Here is a 24341-nt window from a genome sequence, read left to right on the forward strand (position 1 = left end):
ACAATTTAGCACATATGAGTATAGGACTCAAATAATAAGCATAGAATCATGTTCAATAGAATGTAAAGCATATAGTAGACATATATTTTTAATGTTAAACCAAATTTCATTAGTGTAACAAATTAACATAATTAATAAAAATAAATGGTATTTTGTTTTGAAATAAAATCCAATGGAGGTAATACTTATACCTTTAGCTGGCAACTTATATTTACCCCTTGTCAAACTTAGCTCACACATTGTTACAAGTGAATTTTATAACTTGATTTCTCTAATTTTATAGTTTCTTGAAAATTTCCAAGAGCACTATCTTCTTTACTGTCTAAATCAAATAAATAATTTTTGTAATTTATTTTAATCCAATTTTTGAACCATTTCTGTGCAAGCAAAGAACAGATTTTAATCCAGAGTTATCATGTATTTCTATGTAGGCCTGGCAGCTTCCAGATATGTTGCATTTGGTCTAAATAAGAAATACCTTATTCCCAAGATTTTGCAAACAATATCACTTCTATTTAGTATTGATGAAATAGCTTTTGGTACGATAGGCTGTAATCAATTAGAAACAGAAAACTGTGAAGAATCAATCTTTTCCTATAAATATCTAGAACACACAAGTGAAGAAGGAAGTCTAAGATTTTTCTCAGTATCTTCTTTCTTTCTAGTTATTTGGTTAATATGAGCTAACTTTGATGCAAAACAAAGTTATGACAGTTTAGTGAGATCAAGAATTTTCATGTGATTTTAGAAAATTTTTTAGAAATAAAAGATTAATAAAATATTAACTTTGAATTAATGGCATCTATTTCTTCTGGACAAGAGTAAAACTGAATTATTAAGACTACCTAGAACATAGAGACAGTTCCAACTTTCCCATGTGCATGTGTCCGGAAACACTTATCAACAACGTAGTATTTTTGTTATTGTTTACTTGTTTAATCAAACAAGAACCCTCTCCTAACATTTAAAGAGTTGGTTATATTACTCCATTAGGCAAGTTAGTATACTTGTTTTCCAGATGACAGTAATACAAATGCTTTTTGAAGTTTGCCACTTAACTCTCACAATTAGCTTGTAGAGTTAGTCAACTTCCTTCTACTTCTGCAGGTTCTCACATACCCTCATTTCAACGTTCACATCTTCTTAGCTCTTATTTCATACACTGTCAATTTAACCAACACGATGAGTTAAATAGATCCACATAGGGCAAAGGTTTATTTGCAAGAGGGCTAAGGCAGTTTACAAAAGTCCTTCCCAGCTACAAAAAGGAAAGAGCCATACCTGTAGGACTTTGAGAAACGTAATCTTGATTGGGCTCTTGGGGACGGTCCTGGCACTGTGGCTCCCAGAGGATCCCAAACAAAAGCCATTTGTAAAGACGGTGCCAAGATCCACAGGAACGGAGGGAAGTCAGAGTTGGTGCAGGGCCCTGGGGCCCCCTGGGCTCACACGGAGCAGGAGGCACTTGTAGCCGAGTGAGGGCATTTCCTCTGTGCGGAGGTATGCGTTGACAGAGAGGTGGCAGGCAGGCTGAGGCAGGGCTGCTGGAAGGGATGGCCAGGACTTCCTGCTGCATGACACTTGCCCTTTGCGACAGAGCTTGCTTCACTCAGACCTTATCTCATTATTAATGTGAGAAACACTCCCTCGAAAATTTGTTTTTAAATATAGCCCTGATTAAACAGCAGGGTCACATGCCACTCCTGAAAAGCACCATACCTACACACACACACACACACACACACACACAATGGAAGGTGTGACTGGAGTGGGTGAACCTCTATATCAAATGTGTACTTTAAAAAAAAATGTAAATAGAAGGTTTTGTTAAAAATTTTAAAAAAGTAAATACATGCCTAGGACTGAGGAGCTGGACAAAGATTACTAAATTTCACACGGCTAGCTGCCAAATATCATTTTCCTTCTTTTGACTTCTTTTAAAAAAACAGGGTGGACATAACGATTAGTGAGACTTCCACAGGATTTAATTGGCTTGAAAATACCGGTGCCTGCCTGCAAGTCAGTGGGAGAAGAAAACAGGCAGATCGCTTTCAAAGCTTCTGGCAGCTTTTCCCTCAAGGAGATGCTGTGTCACTTTGGAGAGTGAATTACAATGCATGACTTTGACAACAAAGATCAATCTTCGTGTCCGTTTTCTGTTCCCTAGAAACATTTCTCAACTCGCTGATAAATCCCTTCAAACGACGTTCTTTCGAATTAAACGATGAAAGCCAAATGGAGCCCTGCACATGTTTTATGAGCCCAGCACATTTGGGGGAGGCACATATTCCAAGACACTGTCCTCAGGAGTCAAAGGACGCCAGTACCGTCATCGGTCCTCACCACTGAGTGCTATTTAACGTTAATGCTGTGACATAATTTCATCAGTCCCTGTCCAAATATTGCCCCGAGGGTGACCTCAACTGTAAACCAAGGCAGAGCTCCACTTGTCCAGGATAAGATTAGAGAGGCCCGAAGTGCCCGAGAGTGAATTTAACCCTCCTTGAACTGGACAAAAGTGACCAATAGTTGAGCTCAGTGAATGTTACCGTAACTACCAAATTTTGAGACCCTTAAAACTCAATCTGTTGGTTATATACCAGAGGGGTCTGAAATAGTCATGTAAGCCTGCGAGTCTATAAAAGCTCAAGATAGCAAGCATGATGCTATTTCCACAATAGCACCCAGCACACCAGGGGTTCTTGAGAATGCTACAAGTTCCCTATCAGCACTGGGGATGAGTAACAGAAAACATTTTACAGTTTAGCCTCTTTGTTATCTGACATATGGGCTCAAAGAGAGTGGGTGAGTGATAGCTGCCCTGAACAGTGGTGACCTTAGAAAAGCTGAGAGTTCAAAAATAAACACATTCTCTCTGAATCAACTTGCAATGTTTTAATGCTTCCCAGACTTTTATATAGGGATCCGCATTTCACATGAGCCAAACAGGTGGTCCCCTTCCTGGCATACTTTGAGAAGAACTGAAATTTTCCTAGAGCTATGCCAGTGTGCCCCTCTGGAGTACAAAAATTCCACTATTATCATTTCATTCCTTTATACTGTCTAATTTCCATTTTGGGGCAGCTCTTAGGAAATGCGAACATTCCTGGCAGAGTTAACACAGAGCTGAGGAGCTTGGTGCTTAGTAGAATGCCTTCATCTGGGACTAAAGTCAGACAGCGTAAGAGAATGGTCATCTGGCTAAAGAGGGGAGGTGGCCCCGGCAGCTCAAGGGCTGGGGTGGATGGGCGTGCAGAGGATTGGGGGGGGGACCGGAAGACAAGCCGCAGAGCATGAGGGATGGTACCAGCAATACAAAGTTCTCCTTCTGCCTGGCAGCATTTATAATTTGGTAGGTGAAACAGCATCATCGGCTTCTGAGAAAAGCTACAGTCCGTATAGACAGCTATGGAAGCAGAAAAATGTTCCTTTCATTGTTATCTCAATTTCATTTAGAGAAAGAGAAACACTATCTTCCCATCCAGGCTAAAGCCAGCAATAGACATATTCACAAATAATTAATTGCCTTTGCTTACCGATTTACATTTTAAAAGTGTTCTATTAATGGATAGCTAACTGATAAACTACAAAGGAATAATAATAATCTGGAATGAAGCTGCTATAGAATGTCCAAGTTTTTCTAAAAATGTACAAGGAAGAAGTGACATTATCTTTTTCATTATTGCCAGAAACATTTCTTCCTTTCCCCCCTGCTTCTTAAAAGCAGACATCTAGAACAGTTAGGCATGATAAAAAAAAAAAAATCCAAAACACAATAGAACTATAAATGTGAAATTAGGAACAAGGAAGATTTGGTCCTTTTTCCTGATGTGAAATCACATAAAGACACAAGAAATGTCTGCCAGTGTTAATATTATTTTTGTCCTAAATAATTACTTACCGCCTCCTTTTCATTTCTTCCTACAGTTACACATAATCCCTCTTAGGTTACCAGGCCTCAACAAGGTCATAGAAATAAGCTACTTATTACTGAGATTATTCATAAGCAAAGTTAAGCCTTGATTTCAAATATAACTATCAATATTGTTTTGAGGAACTGGTTAGTACTTCACTGACATGAGAATTTAGACAATTGGAAAAATAAAAAATCAAATAAAATGTTTCCTAGGATGAATCTTTGATGTCATTTATATTCCAACTAGCTGTTTATAATTTTCACTTCACAGGTACTAAAGGGTAGAAATAGACTAAGTAGAAATCTTTTGAACATTTTAATTACTGCCCCTTTATTATTTATTTTTCCAGAAGAATTTTAGTAAAAGCATGACTGAATAAGAAGGAGAGATGTTCTATCCCTGAGACAAACTCTTCTCTTCTTTTACAAGTTGAAAACTAAATTTATATCCCAAGGAAAACCAGATTCTGAAATCTGAACATTGTTTCTATCCAATTGTTACCCACATAATTCCTAACCTCCCTAAAATATCAACAAAATGCCTACCTCCTGCCAATAACCCCGATCTTATGTTTCTGCAGAGCTCTAAAAAAAGGCATCATTTTTTTGCCTCTTAAATATTTCTGGGATTTTGGTTCCAAGATTCCAGATGTGACAAATGGCAAATTTGGGTTTTGGTGTCCACTCAGAAACTCAGAATTTCCTTTAGAAGAGGTAGATAGTATGAATCAAATCGAAACTCCCAAATTTGAAAATGGGCAAATTTAAACACAATCCACATAGGCATTCATTTACTTATACCAGTCACTAGTTGACAGGTTGAAGGGGGTGGTTTGAGCTAAGTTTCAGAGACAGAAAGAGTTACATTAGTGGGGTTGCGTTAGGTTGAAACACATTGCCTCAGGAAACCAGAACAGGCAGATAGATGGGTTTCAGGATAATGTATTTTGAAATAGTCTCTGGGCACAGACTCAAAGTCAGCAGACGTTAATGTAGAAGCAAATAACAGACTTCTTTACCAGCTACTTCTGATGGGAGCTTCACTGTAATAATTCTATTTTCAGAGTGATACATTGCGAAAGAATATGACAAAAGGAAGTTTAACAACTGTACTTGTACACTTCTTAAAACTAATGTTCATTCATTGCAAATGATTGCATTTTTAAAAAAGGCCTTTTACCACCTTAATTATCATAATCAACAATAAATTATTTCTCCAAATGGAAGTGCTGTAAAAATGATGCTAGAATTTTCTTTGAATTGCTTTCAAAAATTCATTCTAAAATTTATAAGAGTTTACTTGACTTATAGGTCAATTATTCCATGTTCTAAAATGGGGAGCAATTATTTTATGAGCTGGAACACAGTGGAAAGCTAACAGAATTGAAGGCAGTATCAAAAGGCCAGTATCAAAAGCATTAGGAAAACATGCTCCGTGTTTAAGCTTTATGCATTCTTTACTCGTACATGTCCCAGGACACAGACAGAAATAAATTGTAGTTAAAGAGCTAATACCATAAAGACATAGAATAAAAGATCGAAAAGAGGCATGCTTAAATGTAAGAAGAAAAGATCAATACAACTATAGATTGTGAATTAAAATGTTTTACTACCCACTTAACATTTCTGTCTATATTATTTTTAGGAATGTTTTAGCAATTTGGAAAATAATTAAGTCAGGCATCTTCTATCCAATAAGACAATGAAGCTCCTCCTAAATACTTAGAGAAATGGTGTTGAAAGAAAAAAGTCAGGGAGGAAAAGGCTGATGGAATGGAATGGAAGGGTAGTAAATTTTATGTTTATTAATTATCCACTAAGTGACTGACAAGGTCTTCAAAAGAAAATATTTCTAGAATCAAATTCTTTAAAAATCTTGCAATGAATATAGGCTAATCACTTGAAATCACAAACTTAACATGATTTTTTAATAAGTGTGTAAAAGTCTTCTGGGGTCAATAATTAATTGTCTAATTCTCTGTATATGAAGATTTTAAAGGTCAAAAAAGATTCTTTCTTTTCAATACTGCACTCATGAACACAGCCTGAAAAATATCCAGCTAGTTATCGATTGGTGAGTGAAGGGGGGCGATAGAGGATTTCATCTTGAAAGCCACTTCCTCCCAAAGTCTTCCCTGCTCCCCCAGACCAGGTGATGTCTCCACAGCACCCTGTACTTCCTCTTTGTCAGCGTCACTGTCACTGCATTTGTAACTACTTTCTTGGCCTCTGGCTTCCCTGATGGACCCAAACATTGTGAGAACACGATCACATCTGCTTTCCCTCTGGGTCCCCAGTGCCTAGTAAAGAGTCTAGAAAAATAAAACCCATAATCACTTTTGTTTAATAAAAGAAAATTCTCAGTGCTTCTTGAAGATAAGATACATCAACTGCATTATATTCTTTTATGTTAATAGTAGGGGAAAATATTTCTCTACAACTAATTTACGTAGCTTTTACTTACGTAGCTCTTTCTTTAGATGTTCCCTCTGACAAAGCCAAGGTTGTTGAAATAAATGAATAATCAAATAAGATAACAAAATAACCAGAAAATCCACTGTCACTGTTATGACCAAATGAAGTACCGGCCTAGCCACTCAATATAAATATAAATATAAATATATATGTGTGTGTGTGTGTGTGTGTGTGTGTGTATTTTTTTTAAAGCACCATTGGGCAAATATGCAGGGCAGCACTGGTATAGGGGATTAGAGATTACACCATTACACCATGAATTTGCCATATGAACTTGAGCACTGTTGCTTGGCCTTAATGAGTTTCAATGTCTTATCCATTTGTTTCTCATTTGAGAATCATTGCAGTTTTTGAGATGATTGAATAAAGTAATTTACATGAAAGCATTCTGAAAACTCCATGCAAAATTTTAAGCACTACTGCTGACATTGTTTGTAAGCTTTGGGGAGAGGTATAAAAACTATTTTTATACTGTTAGAAATATTTACAGTTTAAAAATTATCTTCTAAAATTGGTTATTTTGTGAGCATGGTAAGTAGGCATATCATTTTATCAGTTTCAAAAAGGGTATCAATCCTCAGTTTTGACAGGTAAGTTTTTTTCTCTATTTAAAATATTTCTATCCCACATGTATAAGGATAGATTACCAGCTATTATATTTTAAAGGTTAATTGTAAAACATAATCTTAATGTTTTATTTGCAGCATGAAAAACAAAAACCTGTGGCTTTTGTTTATAGGAACTAAAAAAATTAGGTGGAAAGGAGTTCTACTAATATTAGTAGATAGAATTTTTCTTGATTGTTCAAAATCCTGGGCTTCTCCTAAGTACAGAAATATTTCCATTTATTTTTCAAAAACTTATGGGATTCTGAAGACAGGTTGTTAATTAAAAAAGCATTTCCAACACTGGCTCAAACTCATGCGGCTGTCATTGTTGACTACACACCAAATAAGGACAAAAATGGCTTCTTCCAGCTTTTCAGAATTACGTTAACAAACAAGCAAAAGCAGTGAGGGAATAAGCAGGCTGAGAAACAAAATTGCTCCTTTGGAAGAAAGAAATAAGACCCAAATACCAAGAATCCCTAAATAATAACAATCTCATATGCTGAATTATGGTGTTGTGGATTTTTTTCCATGCCTATTCAATATCTGGCTACATCTGAATATCCATTTTTTTGGAGCCAATGGTCATAAGCTGTCCCATTCCTGACCACATATTGTTGATCTGTCACCACCCTCAGATCCCATTCCCTACCCAGCCACTTCCTGTGCATTGACTGAGTTTGTGAACATAACATCACCATAAGGCCGGGATAACTCTTCTTATTCCTTATTTTATTAAGATGATATCAACCACTTATTTGGTGTTTTTTGTGTGTGATAAGGGTATGACATAAGCTATATTATCCTCACAATAATGTATTTATGACCTTTGTATTGATGTTGTTCTGTTTTACCACTGAGGAAATGGAGGCCTACAAAGTGGAAGTAACTTGTCCCTCTGATCACACACAATGAGTGGCAGATCTCAGGTTAAAATTCAGGTCCCCCTGATTGCAAAACCTACGTCTTAGCCAATACATGCCTAGAATACAAATGAATGAAGGAATGAATGAGGTCAGGTCCCTTTCTTTGGAGAGTTAAGTCATGAAGGAGGTCTTGGATCTTCACTGGAAAAGGAGATGGTATCAGGTAAAAGATTTACCTAATGTTATTTAATCTATAAACATGCAGGCAGACATTATTACTGCTTCATAGTTGAGAAATCTGGGGTTCAGAGAGGTTAAGTAACTTGGCTGACACCAGAAATTTAATATATGACAGAGGTGTGAGACCAAATTCTTTTTGCCTGCTTCCAGATCACATCTCCATTGCAGCTGGTTCATTTAAACTCTTTCTACTCTTAATTCCAGGGACAAGATTGGCCAGCAAGCCCCAGGTGAGACTGAGGCTGAGAGAGGAGGGCTGGCATATGGTAAGGCTTGAGGAAAAGGGACAATGTCAATGTTTGCACGTACTGTTCATTGCCCTGCATTTTCCCCCTGAATATTCTACAGAGAAGAGAAACATAAATTCTTTTCAGTTCATCTGATCCACCGCAGCAATTCACTGGGGGCTAAATTACAAATCTGGATATTTGAGTAATAGTGAAAGAAAACAGCTTCTTGTTGTTATTTGTTTCTGTTTTGTAACAGGATGTATAAAACTTAGGGTGCCATGTTCTAGCTATCTCTCAAAGCCACCTAAAAATTTATAACAGATATTTACCTAATTGGGCCATTAATAGGCAATAAGGTAGGGGTTCTGATTTTTGCTTTCAAGTGCTACCACTGATTTTATTTCTATTGGTTCAGTGAAGTTAAGTGCATTTCCTAAGTTTGGTAAGTGGTAAGTAATGGTCCTTTGATTCAAACTTTAGATAACCTCTAAATTTTAGAGAAAAAGCCATTTCTATATTAGGGACTTTATTAAACTAAGATGTAGAAGTAAATTTCAAAACACATAATTATTATTTCATTGGCCAGATGGTATCAAGTAAAATGATTTATAGCAAGATTCTGAGTTAAATTGGAAATATTTTGGTTTGATATATATATATATGTTATGGACACCCCTTAAAGGATTCACTTTACTTTCGAAAATAAAACAAATTGCCACCAAAGAAATAAAATCATAACTATGTATTTTAAAACACTATTGGACTCTAGATAATGAAATGTTTGGGGCAGCAAGTATTTGCCTAGATATTCTAAAAGTGACTAAATCATGAAATCCTTTGAAATAAACAGAGCTAAAAGATATATAGCCTAGTAAGCTAGTTTCTACATGGAATTTTGTTCAACAGCTAATCCAATCTTCCTTCCTTCCTTCCTTCCTTCCTTCCTTCCTTCCTTCCTTCCTTCCTTCCTTCCTTCCTTCCTTCCTTCCTTCCTTCCTTCCTTCCTTCCTTCCTTCCTTCCTTCCTCCTTCTGCCCCCCTTCCACAAATATATATTAAGCATCTACCACATGCCACGTGCTATGCCAGCTGCATGGTGGTGATTAATGGTGAACACAATTCATGCCCAAGGGAACCTTAGAGCTAAATGAACCAAAAATTGAAACTCAAGGCTTGTAAGAAATTGGACTGGGCTTACATTTTTAAAAAGTATCAGGGCAGGAGGAAGAGAAGGATATAAAATATGTATAGAAATAAAAAACAACTTGAGCTTTTATGTATGAAAAAAATGTATACAACTAAAAAGGTGATTTTTAAGATCATCAACATTAAAAACAAATCGAGCAAGATATTTCTGGTGAAATATCTTTCGTAGTACTGGCCCAGGGGAAAAATACTTGGCCTCAAACGGTCAATTCTTAGTATTATGTTAAAGTGGGAAGGGCACAGGAGAGATACATTAATATAGAAGTTCCTACTTCATGACCAGGGAGGGTCTAAATTGGGGCTGGGGGACTGAAGGTACAAAAGAAGGATGAGACTTGGTACCTCTGTACAGATGCTTGCAGCTGGAAAGAATCTTACCTCAGAAGAGCATCTCTGTAACCTGTGGTGGTAATCTGCTTCTCAATAAATCCTATCAAGAGTGCTTACAACATTAAAACTGACAAACCATCCTCTGGAATCTTTCTTATACAAATAAAAATAAATAAATAAGCATGCTGTACATAGAGCAAGCAGCTCCAGAACAGTCCAGAATGAGCTGAATTACAGATGTCTAAAACACAAACTTGACAGGACATAGAAGATTAATTTCAGGATAAAAATTTAGAATACGATTCTTGCCATATCAGAAAAGAGGTTTTTTTTTCAAAATTGTATTATGAACATTTTCGAAAATGTAGAAAATGCTGAAAGAACTTTACAGTTAACACCTATGTATCTACCACTTAGATTCTATCAGTAGCATTTATGAGACTGCTTCTTAACATGTGATTATCATATTGAACTTGATTAGTAAGAACTGTACTGCTATAATAAGATTCATCTGAACACTATTTAGGATTGTGCTTTATGTTGAACCTAAAATTATGAGTCTCTATGTTTTCATACTGAGTCTATTTTAAAGGGTAGATTTTATATAGGCAAAGACAATATATTTTTTCTATGTAATATAAACACAAAATAAATTTGAATTTTAAAATTTTTCTAACAAAAATAAATTAATGATAAAAGGTAAATGTTAAACATATGTTCAAAGATTATGAATTATCAAAATCATTATCCACTTAAGTGATAAGAACTATCAACCATGTGGTTTTATTCCAGTTTGGTCTTAGGTAATATATTTTCTGAATTGTTTGATACAGAGAAATTCTTGGTAAATTATGAGTTAGTCAAGCACTAGGGAATGAGATGATTGGGAATTTTCCACAGTTACTGATATTGTATAAAATATCCTATAAAATCTAAAATCAAGAGAAATTTTAATAAAGTCAAACTTTTTGGTTTTTCTATGGGTTTTTTGTTTTCTTTTGTCTTATTTTAAAATAAACATTACATAAATATTAGGCCTAATTTGTTACAGACAAGACAGTCTACTTTTCTAATAAAGGAAAAAAAATCTTAACATCAATGACTAGTTTTTTTCTATTATTTCTGATGTGCCTAGTATAAAGGTCAGCTTGCTAACTTCTCAGCAATTTGAAATGCAGGTCAAGGTCAGATGACTTCACAAAAGTGACAGAGGAAACCTTATTTTAGTCTCCATGAAACTGAAGAAGTCACACAAATGATTACTGAACACTCATATCCTATGTTTGAGCTATACACTTGAAAAGGAATCCTATCAAGAAGGAACAGGTACTGGAGAAAGTCCTGGAAGAAGCCAGTGTGCTCTCAGGTGCTCCAAAGGGTCATGGAGCATCTCAGATTCAGAAAATCCACTTTTCAGGTACATTTAAAGGATGCCTATTTGCAACTCTAGCACCAACTCATTAAAGCAGAAGTTCAGTGAAAACAGTCACTATATTTAATAGCTATGAACAGCACAGAATGGCAATGCCAAAAAGATCCTGGCTTTAATATTTTGTTAAAAAGTGCATTACAACATTTTAAATACTAAGTAGAATCCAATTATTGCTCAAAAGCATTTATCAATTAAAACATATTAATTAAAATATGCACCAAAAATGTTGATAGTGCTATTTCTAAGGAATAGGGTCATAGGCATTTTAAAGCTTCTTTTCCATAGTGTTCATATTTTCTACAACAAATAAAAATTACTTTTATAAACAGATAAAACTAAATATATGGTACTAAAAAACGTAAATAGTCAAGGTTCTTACTTTCTCTCAGGTGTTTCAGGTTAAAAGGTCATTAGATTTCAACCAAAGTTTATGAATAAAGACTTTTAAATTAGTATTAAATTAAACAGGTATCAGATATTTTACACGTTGCCGAGATGTTAAAGGGTCTGAGAGAGAAGTCCCTGAGAAGCCAGACAGGCAAACACACCATTTGACATCTATAAAGATATGATTTAAAATCCAATTAGAAGCAGCGTGATGCAGTCTGCAGAAGCATAACTAGAGAGGATAGCATAGGCTTCCTTCCAGAGGTGGAAGAGGAGCCACAGCCAGGAAAATGCAAAAGAAAGAAGCATAGCTCTTAATACGTTTAAGGAAACCCAAATTGTGCCAGTTTGCAAGGAAATTCTCCTCTATGAAGAGAGATGGTTCACATCTGCACAGCGCCCCCTTGTGGAGAGGTTTAAACAACTGTACCTTCTCCCTAAGAAAAAGGCAAGAACCTTCCATGAGCCTTACAGGGCATTCGCTTAGCTTTCATCAGTGCATGACTGACTTCCAAGCCTTATTGAGGATACACATGTGGGTATGATATTCTGCTTCTCTGTTATTAACTGTACATAACTATTCCACAAGGTTGTGCTTCTTAATGATAATGCTTGAAAAAGAACTTCCTAAAATAGAAAATAAGCAACTGTGTTTGTCCCCACTACTTGTGAAATTTCTTCTTTTGCTTAGATTAATGCTGTTTCTCCATTTGACAAAAGGAAATTGAAAACTGGGGACAATATTAAAAATCAAATATTTTCCATTCATCTTAAAAATATGAAGCCATTTGTTTTTGAAATGTACATTATGGTTATAAGGGCAATTTGGAAATGCATTAGTCACCTGAAATTTCATATGACAGCCAATGATAAAAATACTGCCATTTGAGTAATGTGAGAATTAGGGGCATTTTGATGTGCTTGATTTAGCTCTTTAATTTGAATAAAAATCATATTATAATTCATGTAAATGATTTCATTGATTTGCAATTATCTGGATAACTGCTCAGCAGGAAAAATCAAATTCTGGATGCTTCTTGGAAAAGGGAAATTACTCTGGAATGTGATATAATTTGTCTAAGAAGAGCTGTGCTTTATCGGACATTCTGACTCAAAACAGAAGAGAAAATGAATAATTGGGAAGTGAGTACAGTCTTCACTTTGCCTGTTGCTGGCTATACTATGTAGTTAATGAGAATCTCATTTATCTCTACTCACCTTCCTATCCAGGACATTCTATAAAACATGCTCAGAACCTGAGCCAGGTGAATAAGAAAGCGTGGCTTTGCAAAAACCATTGTTAAAAAGCAATGACAATACAAAAAAAAAAAAAAAGGGCTCAAGTTGCCCCTCCATAATCTCCACTAGCTTTTTCAAACTACTCCAAATAAACATATATAGAAAGTAAAAACAACATGCTTCCTATGCAAATACAGAGTCAAGATAAGTCCCCAAGATCCCCTTTCTTTCAATCAAATTGTCATCACTTCTCAAACAAGTACCATCTAGAAATTCTACTGTGGCCTCTGCTGAAAGATCAGACTGTTCATTGATGAGCATCATTGTGTTTATGTTGAAAAGAGAAGATAAAGCAGAGAAGGATGGAAACAAGTCTGTGTAGGAACCCACTCATATTCAAGTCTTATGCAATGAACTTTCATATAGGCTGGCAAAAGACTAATGACTCCCAATTACATCTCCATCCCTGATATTTTGACTGATTTCCAGAACAGTAAATCCACCTTCTTGGACATTGACCCTTGGATATTTAATAATCTTAGGTTGAATCCACCCTAGACAGACTGCAAAGTCTCAGAGTAGGTAAAACTACCACTTTGGAAAGGAGGCAGGCTGGTAATTCTAGGAAGTACAACTTAGGGGGAGGGAAGTGGAACAATGAAGGAAGAAAAATTAGTAGGGTGTGAATTAATAAGCAGGTTACCACTGTGGGGAAATGGGGCTCAATCTTCCTGGTGACCCTTTGAGGCACCATATACACATGCCTTGGGATTGCCCCAGTGAAGAATGTGGAACCTGGGGTATACGAGCGCCAATTCTGGCCCTCAGTGTTTGAGGGTTGCCACTGGGAGTGTTAAATTCCATGCACAGTCTAAGCAAGCTCCTTTGTACTGGAGACAGCCCCCAGATGGCTGAGTTACAGAGGTGGTTGAGCCCATGATAGCAAGAGGTGAACTCTGGAGTAGTTGGATGGGAAATGGGGGAGGACTCGAAGCCTTTGCCACAAATAGGCCTATCAGAACTTAAGATGTCAGAACTGAACTACCCTACCACTAAACCTACTACTGCCTTGGCTTCCCCATGTTCAGTAAATAAAAATGCAAGTTTTCAATTTGCTCAGGCTAAAATCCTTGCATCATCTTTGATTAATCTCTTTTTTTTCTCATCCCATATAAAAATCCATCATTAAATACTATCAGCTCCATTTTCAAACACATCCAGCATCTATTCACTTCTCATCAGCTCTGCTGCCACCAATCTGGTCCAAGTCACCGTTATCTATTGCCCAGACTGCAGCAGTGGCTTCTTTACCATTTTCCCTGCTTATACCCTCAGTCCATGTCTATTCTTCACAGAGCACTCAGCGATCCTCTGAAAATGTGTGTCATGTCTCTGCTGAAAACACTCTACTAGTTTCCCACTTCACTTGGGATAAAATCCAAACTCTTTACTGTGGCTTACAAAAGCCTAGTCCTCATTCTCCGGCCTCTTCTCCTTCTACTCTCCCCCTTGCCCACTAGGTTCCAGCCAACTGGTCATCTTCCTGTCCTTTAAACACAGTGTGCCTGCTCCCACCTCTTTGCACCTGCTGCTTCCTCTTCCTGGAACACTCTTACTTCAGACACCTGCATGGTTCATTCATTTTCTTAAGATATAAATGTCAGGTTAATAGACAGAACTACCTAGTCTGACTATTCAAGGGTTGTTTGATGGAATTAGCTAGTCTCGATTCTATATTTTCACTCAGCTCATCCAATTATTTGCCAAATAAACATGTGGATGCACTACTCAATCTCCTAGGTACTGGATTAAAAAGTTCTAAGGAACCTGTTTTTAAAAATGCATAGTAAACAAAGAAAAAATTATTCTTTATATGAATAGTTCCAACTTTGCATCTTTTACTCATGCTATGTTTACCCTTTTAGATATCTTTTTACAAAATGAAAAGGAATAAATTATACATGTTTAGAGGATAATTTATGCTACTGAAATAGACCAAGAAGAAAGGCTGAAACTAGTGACAAGCTTTTGCTTTGTGCCCTACTTCCATGGCACTTTTGCAAACATTGTGTATGGGATTGCTTCCAATATTTTACTCCAGTACAGTCCTAAGGAATCCTGTGCTCAGGACAAAGTCTATTTCAGCACCCATCAGTCTCCTTCTGTCTCTCCAGCTCCTCTACACACACATCCATTTGTGGAGAAAGGCAAGGGCAGAAGGCAGATTTTGAAGGGAAAAGGAAGGATAAGAGAGGGGGAGAGGGAGAGAGGAAGGGAGAGGGGGAGACAGAGAGAGAAAGAGAGAGAGAGAGAGAGAGAGAGAGAGATCCTGCTCTGCAGTCCAGGGAGCTCACAGGGTAGTTCATGCTCAGTGTCAGCACCGCAGGCCTCTGTGGCAGGCCCTTGCTTCCTTCCCTGGTCTTCTCCACCAGCCTCTGTTCCCCTCTCACCTGCCAGTGCCCAGTGGCAACTTAGCCACAACACAGAAGCTAAGACAAGTCACCCCATCCCGAGTTGAAATGGTGACTCCAATCATGTGTCTGCCTAATAATCAATAATTCATTCAAATGGATTTTCTGATGCATAAAACAATTTCCTTATAACCTTCTGACTTTTTACCAGCACCGTCTGACCTAAAAATCACACCAGAAAAAGTGCTGTCAGAATGCACACACAGTTTTCTGTTTGAATAACAGTTATTTTTATGACTATATAAATGATGAATATTCATGAGAGAAAGTTTGGAAAAGGAAAAGAAAAAGAAATATCACCTATACCCAGAGGCAACTTGGAAATCTGGTTTATTTTCTTCTGAAAATATTTTATTTAATGGTTGATAAGATTGGCTGGAACTAATATCAAAATTTATTTAAACATCACTTTATTTGGAAGATTTAGAATATATCTAGTCTGTCAATATTATAAGTTCTTTTGTGGTGAATATCTTTGAACATAAATCCTGTAGTATCTCAAATTACTTTCATAATCCAAATATCTATAAGTAGAATTACTAGATTAAAAAGTAGGAGTATTTCTGAGGCTTGAAGATACTGATGATTTTCAATCATTTTTATGAAATAAAACTTTTAAATTTGTTCAAAAACCAGTATAAATATACATTATGCATTATTTTCTTATAACTTTTTTTAAAGATTAACAAACATACGATAATTCAAAATAACTTATTTACTATGAAGAGGACTCTCACCACATGAAAATTAGTCTGAACCTAGAGTAATAAAAAATAATGATTCTTACAAGATAGAAAAAAAATCCCACCATATAAATACTTAATTTTGTCTATATTTTATGGAAAGGCCAAAAAAAATTAAAAAAAAAGAAAGAAAGAAAGAAAGGCATATGGCTGTTATTATAGCAATACACAGTTGGTCAACCACTTCAAGTTCTTGTGGCTGGTGAGGTCACAGGAGCTGCAGGCCGACATTTCAGACAAATTATGCACACTGAGGTCATACTGCTCTACTTGAGGCAATTTTTCATAATTGTAGTGTTCTGTTTACAAAAGGTCCTTGACTGAAAAATATCCTTTTGTGCCCTCTAGTGTTTAAATTTATCAACACTTTTGAGAAGTTTATATCTTACTTCTAAACTCCAGTTGAACACCATTTAATTCCTACTTAGACCAAATGTTTATCTGTATCTGAAGGTGGCCAGTATACATACTGTTCAGAAAATGTTTAAGTTTACTTAACATTTTTCATTTTAAAGAGAGCTAGAGCAGGGGTTAGAAAACTACCATAGGGAAAAATCCCACCCACCTTGGTGTTTTTGTTGTTGTAAATAAAGTTTTGTTGGAACATATCATGCTCATTCACCACAGATTGTCTACGGATAACTGCATTTGCTCAACAACAGCAGAGCTGAGTTGTTGAAAACTTACAGAAAACTTATGGCCTGAAAATGCTAAAATATTTACCATCTGACCCTTCACAGAAAAAGTCTGCTGACCCCTGGGCTGGAGAATCCCTTTGATAATGAGATTAAATGCCATGACATTTCACAATGTCCCTTAATTCTACTCACTTTCCATCAACCACAGGAATACAAGTTAAAACAAAGACCGTTGTGGGACAGTCAGGTAGCTTTGTGGTTCATGTACCAACTTTGTATTGTTTTAGTGAAAATATGTTGCTCTTGATTTTTGTAATATCCCCTCAGTGTGATAATATCTACTCCATCTGGATGACATTGGCATTAATGTGATTATATGAAAGAGAATATAATGAGATCAAAACTCTTTACCCATCAAGACCAGGAACTGAAGGACTTTCCTATCTCCTTTGCAACCTCATCCCTTACTGATTAGCTAGAACTTAGACGAGGAGTAGATTAATATCCCATCCCACTGTATTTTTATCGATCTAATATTAAAGCTTGCAAGTTACTTTTAAAAACACATACAGTCTTTCTGGAATAAACATAACACTTATAATTAATATGGAATTTACTTAAGTTCATACTTCTTTTACATATTAGTTAAAGCACAGTACACAATAATAAGGCCCTCGTACCATGTGGTCAACTTAGGGGCTACCTTCTTTCCCCAGAACAAATCTCACATCTTCCTAAGTCCCTTTAATATTTCATCCTCTGTTTTGTGTTTCTAGAAGCTTTACTGAAATTTCTTACTCTTTATCTGAAATGGCTGACATATATATATATATATATATATATATATATATATATATATATATGTATATATATAGTTCTATATATATATATATATGTCAGTTCATATATATATATATGTCATATATATATGTCATATATATATATATATATGTCAGTCTAATGAACTATATATATATATAGTTCATTAGACTTTTTTCCGTATGGTTTTCAGGAAGTGGATCTATTTTATTGCTTTCTAACTTAAAATTTGGCTTCTGTTTCAAAATGCTTACAGCAATTCTTTTTTTCAAAGATAAACATCAGCAATAGCCTGGCCAGAAGTTTTGTACAATAATAGGAAAACACACAAAACCAGGGGGTGAGAAAACTGAATGAAAACAGCCTTTGGTTGATTCTTTTCCTCATAAGATGGCATCTTTTTCCGGTGACACGCATTCATGGCCATCCCAGATTATACACCTGGAGCTTCCCTTCTCAGCCTACAGTGTCCCACTGCATGCACATCCTTTACTCTGCTCTTTATGGTCCCAATTTCCCTGCCTCTCGATACTACCGTCTTTTGTTGTACCTGATACAGAAATCATTTAAACACAAACCCAAATAGAAACACTGCATAGACTTACTGTATGGAATCACATACGTAAAACTTCTGAATCAAATAACTTAAACTCACTTTCCAAATATATGCAATAACAGCAACTAAACAGATAGTAAAACACATCATCTTTCACGCTCAGTGTTAAAAGCAATTTTTAAAAACCCAGAAAAAAGTACACCATACCTCTGTTCCATAAGCAAAAAATATCCAAACTTACCTACAAAAGAAAAGAACAATAAATCTCAAATCAGTATGCAATTTAATTCTTCCTTCTAGTAAATTAGTCAACATTGTCATCATGAATATAGTTAATTCTTAATTATTGCTGTGTGTATCATTCTCTCAAATAATGCTTTTTAGTTCTTGTAGATGCCAGCAACACTGACAGTCATTTTCTCAAAAGGCCAATTTTCACTGTGCAAAGAGTCCTTTTCCACATGTAGTCTGCTTAGTAAGAGAGTTTTTATAACAAAAACCTAAATAATTTCCTGGACCCAGGAAATCTGTGCATTATAAGACTTATTTTGGGGAGTTAAATATAAACAAGGGAAGAAGAAGAGGTTTGGAGTTAGAATAGCCTGGATTTAAATCCTAGTACCACTGCAGCCTGATAATTCAAGTCATTTTATTTACCTAATTGGATTATTGTGAGCATTGAATAAGGTCATTCTTTTTGGTATGTTGTAGAAGCTCAATAAATATTGTCTTCTGGCCTTCCTGTATGTTTTATTTTATGCCAATACTTTACTGGAAGATAGATGTTTCGTGCAGTATATAAAGCATGGAAGAGCTTTAAGCAATTTAAAATGGATAGAAAAGAAACAAGTTCTACATTTCTCTGTCTTCTTTGTAGTGCGACCAAGTTGGTTCATGTGAAATATTAGTCATCTTCTAAATGCTGGGCAATTTTCTGGTGTAAATTCGAGCATTTCACTCAGAGTTCAAGCAATTAACTGAGATTATAGCCTTCTTTAGCATGGCTTCGACATCCCATATAGTCACACTATGTCCCCTATGGTGTCCGCGTCACTCACTCACTGCAGCCTCACAAGCCTTCCAGACATTCCAAAAATACAAGGATGCTTCGGCCTCAGGTTGTTTGCATTCACTGCTCCCCCTGCCTAGGAGTCCACATCGATCACCCACCCTTCAATCCTTGCCTCAATAGGCCCCCTAAGCAAGAACTAACCTGATTTCCCTACTGAAAATTCCAACCAGGCTCTTAGCCTCTACTTTTAAGGTCCCTTGTTTTACATTATTTGTTCCCCAGCACTTCCAGCCTTTTAACATGCTCTACAATGTATTTATTTATTTATTGAGTCTCCCTGTCCCTACAACCCTGTATAAGCCGCATGAAAACAGGGGTTTCTGTCTGTTTTGTTCACTGTGGAATACCCAGGACCTGGAACAATACCTGGTAAATAGAAGGTATTATGAAAACAAAAAAACATTTGTTTAAGGAATCAATAATGCATATATAAAAGAGCCACATACAAAACATAAATTATACTTATATATACAGAAGTATTTTTATTTATAGATTTATATAGAAATGTTAACTTTATATATTTTACTTTTATAAATAGAAATATTTATGTATTTATCAACTATATGAATATTTAATATTTAGTTAAAATTTTAGCTATAAGTAAATCATCTTACTCTAACATAACATTTTTTATGAGAGAAACTGTGGTAACCATGAGAGCTGCTGGCTCACTCTTCCCAGCTCCCCACATGTAGGTGCACTTAATCCCCCTCTTGTGGTTGAATGGAGCCACGTGACTAGTTCTGGCCAATGAGTCATGTGCAGTCGAGCACTGAATGGTGGGTGACTCTCCACCCCTCCCCATCTCTCCTGCCGCCAGAGGGACCAGCAAAGTCCATGATGGCAACTGTGTCAGCTTCCCCACTAGAGCGAGGAATCTGAGGAGCACAGCCCCAGTTGATGACATGTAGCATGAGAAAACAACTACAACAACTACCTTTGTTGTTACAAGACTTGGAGGTAGTAAAGGCTATTTAACTCACCCAATATGACAAATAGAGAAATTATGTACACATAATTTAAAAATTATGCAGAAAAACTTTTAAAAAAACTCCACAGAAACTATATGTATCCATTTTGAATGCTCTTTCCCAAATCATTTTGTTTCTGGTGGTACTTAACTTTATAATTCTAAGTAATGTGCTTATAGTGTTTTTTTTTCTTGATTTTTGAAAGCTTTAGCCATTATCTATTCATTTCTTGTTGAATAAAGATTTAATTCTTTTATACTGATTTCACTTCTCCTTCTTTTACCTGGTTACATCACAATTTTTAGTTAAATTTACAATTTCCATTTACATATTTTTACTGTATAAATCTTATTTATAATATATATGCAATATGGTCATATTTGCTTTATGGCACTTTATTTTGCTGTGTAGTTAATAATTGCCTTGGTTTTTCTCGACCTTGTAACTTATATCTGCCATCTCGCTCTAATGGTCTAGCAAACGGGGTAATCTATCAATTCCATTTTCTATTCTCTGGCCTCCTTCTCAGGACTCTCTGCTTGCTTGCTTCAATCTGTACTTCTGGGCTAGTTGCTTTCCAGGCTGTCTAGAAATCTGACAGTTTAACATTGTCTCTGTGGTCTCCTGTGACCAATAGTGGATCCCATGACTTCTGCTTTAATAGCTTCCTGTTTCTCGTGGGTCACATTTTACAGAAGCTTAAGTGGCAAACCAGTGATTAGTATTTAACTTTTTTCAGATACTGCATGCTAAAGATGGCTTTATTCTGTCTTTATACGTGTTGATGGTTTAAATTGTTATAGGATCCCACATTGAAAATAAAATTCCTTCAAAATATTGAAGCCAAGACTCCATTGTGTTGTAGCATCTGTGGTTGTTTTTTTAGTAATCTGACATTAATCTGATTGCTTTCAATTTTGGTGGAGGGTAGAAGAGAAGGCTGAGAATTTGGCATTCATGATACAGCTGTACTGGAAGCTGAAATGTACCACTCAGATTCTCCTCGGCATGTATTTCTCCAGCAGAGGGTGTACCGTGCTTGCCCAAGACCTCACGCTCCTGACACAGAGCCGTCTGCAGACTATGGCTAGTTGATAGAGAAGAGGAAGGTGGTATAAAGGCTTAAGCTCCTTCCCTCAATTTTAGAAGCCTCCATTGGACTAGATGAGGCCTCCGTTGAGCCTTTAATCCTCCTCCACCTCATCCTCCAAAGATGCTCATCCTAAGAGCACTTCCCATAAACATCGTGCACACCAATCTCTAGCTTAGAGCCTGCTTCATCCCTTGTTTCAGCCCCACAGTGTGCCACATCTGCTCTCTCGGGGTCCTGAGACTCTCCAAGAATGTTTCTCTAGAAAATAAACCTTGGATCGTTCTGTTAGACACTATGGGTGGAAATGGGGGCCTTGGGTTGGGTTGTGGGGAGGTAGTCTTCTTTCCTGTTCTTATGTCTCTCCTTTTAAGTTCCTCTACTTAAGTATGAACTTAATATGAACACATGTGGTCAATTCACTATGATTAAATAGAAGTCCATATTATTTAAATTACCAGTTCAACTGTTCATCTCTATTAACATTGACTAAAAACAATTTTATCTATTAAAAGCGGAAAAAGGCATAAGAATATTTCCTAAACTATTGCATAAAATCCTAGTTTTTGAGATATTCAGAGTCCAGTTGAATAAGAAAAATAAGAAAAAAAATTAGAGAGTCAAACAGTTTAGAAAATATTGGCTTAACAATTTAAGAAACCTCATTTTTTAAATTACATGACTTCTCAGAGCTTTGAACATACTAATTGGAATGTGACTATACTAGAAAGTGGAGAGCATTTGCAGAGTAATTGGACCATTCCCCCCTGGATGTCAATTAATATCAGAGTAAGCCACCTTTTAGAATATGACATGGGAATTGCTGCACAAGTATCTGAAACTAACTTTTATGCTAATCACAGTGATTCTACTACTCCTACAAGAATTCCTTTACCTTAGCTGGAGAGGTAAAGTGAATTGCTAATCACTTGAAAATAGCATGACTGTACTGAGGAATAAAACACATTAACTCTTAATTTGTTTCAGGTGAGTGCTTTCTCCATTACATCAAATTGCCTGTTAAATTAAAATTAATCATAATATTTGAATTGTTATCATTTACTGTAAAAAATTTCCTTTCCCAGAATATTCTACTATAGAAGTCAATTTCTTACCATCCTGAAATTTGTTCAAGCAATCTACACATATTTTTAAATCTTTATATCTCTCTAGTTTAGTATGTGCCCAAATGTTCTCTATGGAGCACCCACCCCCTTTATATACTCTGCAAAGAAACAAACAAAAAAGTTACATGTTTAACAAAGTTTGGAATATTATGCATATGTATCTCCTTCCCAGAGATTTACAATATTTATTTAGCTTATTAAAGACTTTGGAAATCTTCTGGTAATGTATCAGTTTAATTTTGTGAAGCTCTGGCTTATTTGACCACAGAACCATTCTGCATGTAGCACCTGCTAATATCAGCATTCCACAAAATCTGCTTTGGGAAATACTAACCTAGACTATGAACCTAAGTACCTAGGTTCTTAATAGCAAGAGATGAAGAAAGCATAAATTACAGTAAATGTTAATGGAAAAAATAAAGATCTCCAATGGTCCTGACTAAGAGAGGCACTTTTTGTGATTTCTCCATGGAAAAGGAAAACAGAGAACTAGTAGTTCCACTGTATTTCTGTAGTTAGGATGGGGTATGGTCCAGGACTCTTGGCTTAAATGTACTAACCTTATTCTGTCATGACTTCATTTACTCAAGGCTAAGTTGTAATCTCAAAATACATCTTTTTAAAATTGACAAAAATTGTATGTGTTTATGGTGTTCAACATGATATTTTGATATATGTATACACTGTGAGATGGCTAAATTAAGCTAATTAATGTATGCATTATCTCATTTACTTGTCTTTTAATATTTTTGTGAGAATAGTTAAAAGCTATTCTTTTAGCAATTTTCAAATATATGATATATTGTTATTAACTATAGTCACCCTGATGTACGAAGTATCTCTTGAACTTATTCTTCCTGTCTACCTGAAATTCTAACCAACATTGCCCCTATTCCACTCCACCCCCCCACCCGTGAATGAACTACAGGGGAGTTGTGAAGCCCCTGAAATTATATGCAAAATTGTGTATACATCTGCATTTTTCAAGAGAGTGGAACTATAGATTTAATCAGACTTTCAAAGTACCCTGAGACCTCCACCCAAAAGTGATATTAATAGATCCTTTAAGGAGATAATCTTAATGATTCTCTTTCCTTTCTGATTATATTTTTATAAGATTTCTTATGGAAAATATTATAAGTCATGTTTACTATGTTCAATAATTTCTTTTCTGGGACTTTCATTTTTAGATATTCAAGAAATTTAAAAGACATTGCAGAATATAATTAGTTTATGAGGATTAGTTAAAATATGCTTACTTTAATAAAATTTTAATTTTTTTTTCTATTTTGCAGCTAGGGAAAAGAAAGCCACTCTAAAAGATCTCATTTGATGCTACTGAGGATGTAGAGAAAAGGGAACTCTCATACACTCACTGTCAGTAGGAACATATATTAGTACAGCCCTTATGGAAAACAGTATGGAGGATTCTCAAAAAACTAAAAATAGAACTACCATATGATCAAATGACCCCAGTACTGGATATTATCCAAAAGGAAGGAAATCAGCATATCCAAGAGATACCTGCACCATCATGTTCATCGCAGCACTAGTCACAATAGCCAAGATATGGAATCAACATACGTGTCCATCAATGGATGAACAGATAAACATCACACACACACACACACACACACACACACATACATATATATATATACTATTCAGTCATAACAAAGAATAAAATCCTGTCATTTATAGCAGCATGGAACTGGAGGTCATTATGTTAATGCTGTAAGCCAGGCAAAGAAAGATATCACATGTTCTTAATCATATTTAGGAGCTAAAAAAGTGATTTCTTACAGGTAAGAGAGTAGAATGATGGTTACCAGAGGATGAGAAGGGAGAGGGGGGAATGAAGATGGGTTAGTTAATGGGTATAAACATACAGTTAGGTAGAAGGAATAAGTTCTAGTGTTTGACAGC

General features: G+C 35.9%; 1 protein-coding gene across 7 annotated transcripts in view; it reads right to left on the reverse strand.

Moving 5' to 3' along the window:
- Nucleotides 1-24341, reverse strand: part of PDE4D (phosphodiesterase 4D) — a 1055987-nt gene that overhangs the window by 340913 nt on the left and 690733 nt on the right. The window contains exon 1 of one of the 7 annotated variants that reach the window (XM_076008351.1): nt 1282-9301. The exons of the other annotated variants lie outside the window; for them this stretch is intronic. Coding sequence (XP_075864466.1) covers nt 1282-1370 — 89 coding nt within the window. The 5' untranslated portion in view covers nt 1371-9301. Of the gene's footprint in view, nt 1-1281; nt 9302-24341 lie in introns of those variants that run through there. 7 annotated transcript variants of the gene reach the window in all.

Source organism: Microcebus murinus, chromosome 11 (genome assembly GCF_040939455.1).
Source record: "Microcebus murinus isolate Inina chromosome 11, M.murinus_Inina_mat1.0, whole genome shotgun sequence".
In the NCBI taxonomy this organism is placed as follows: domain Eukaryota; kingdom Metazoa; phylum Chordata; class Mammalia; order Primates; family Cheirogaleidae; genus Microcebus; species Microcebus murinus.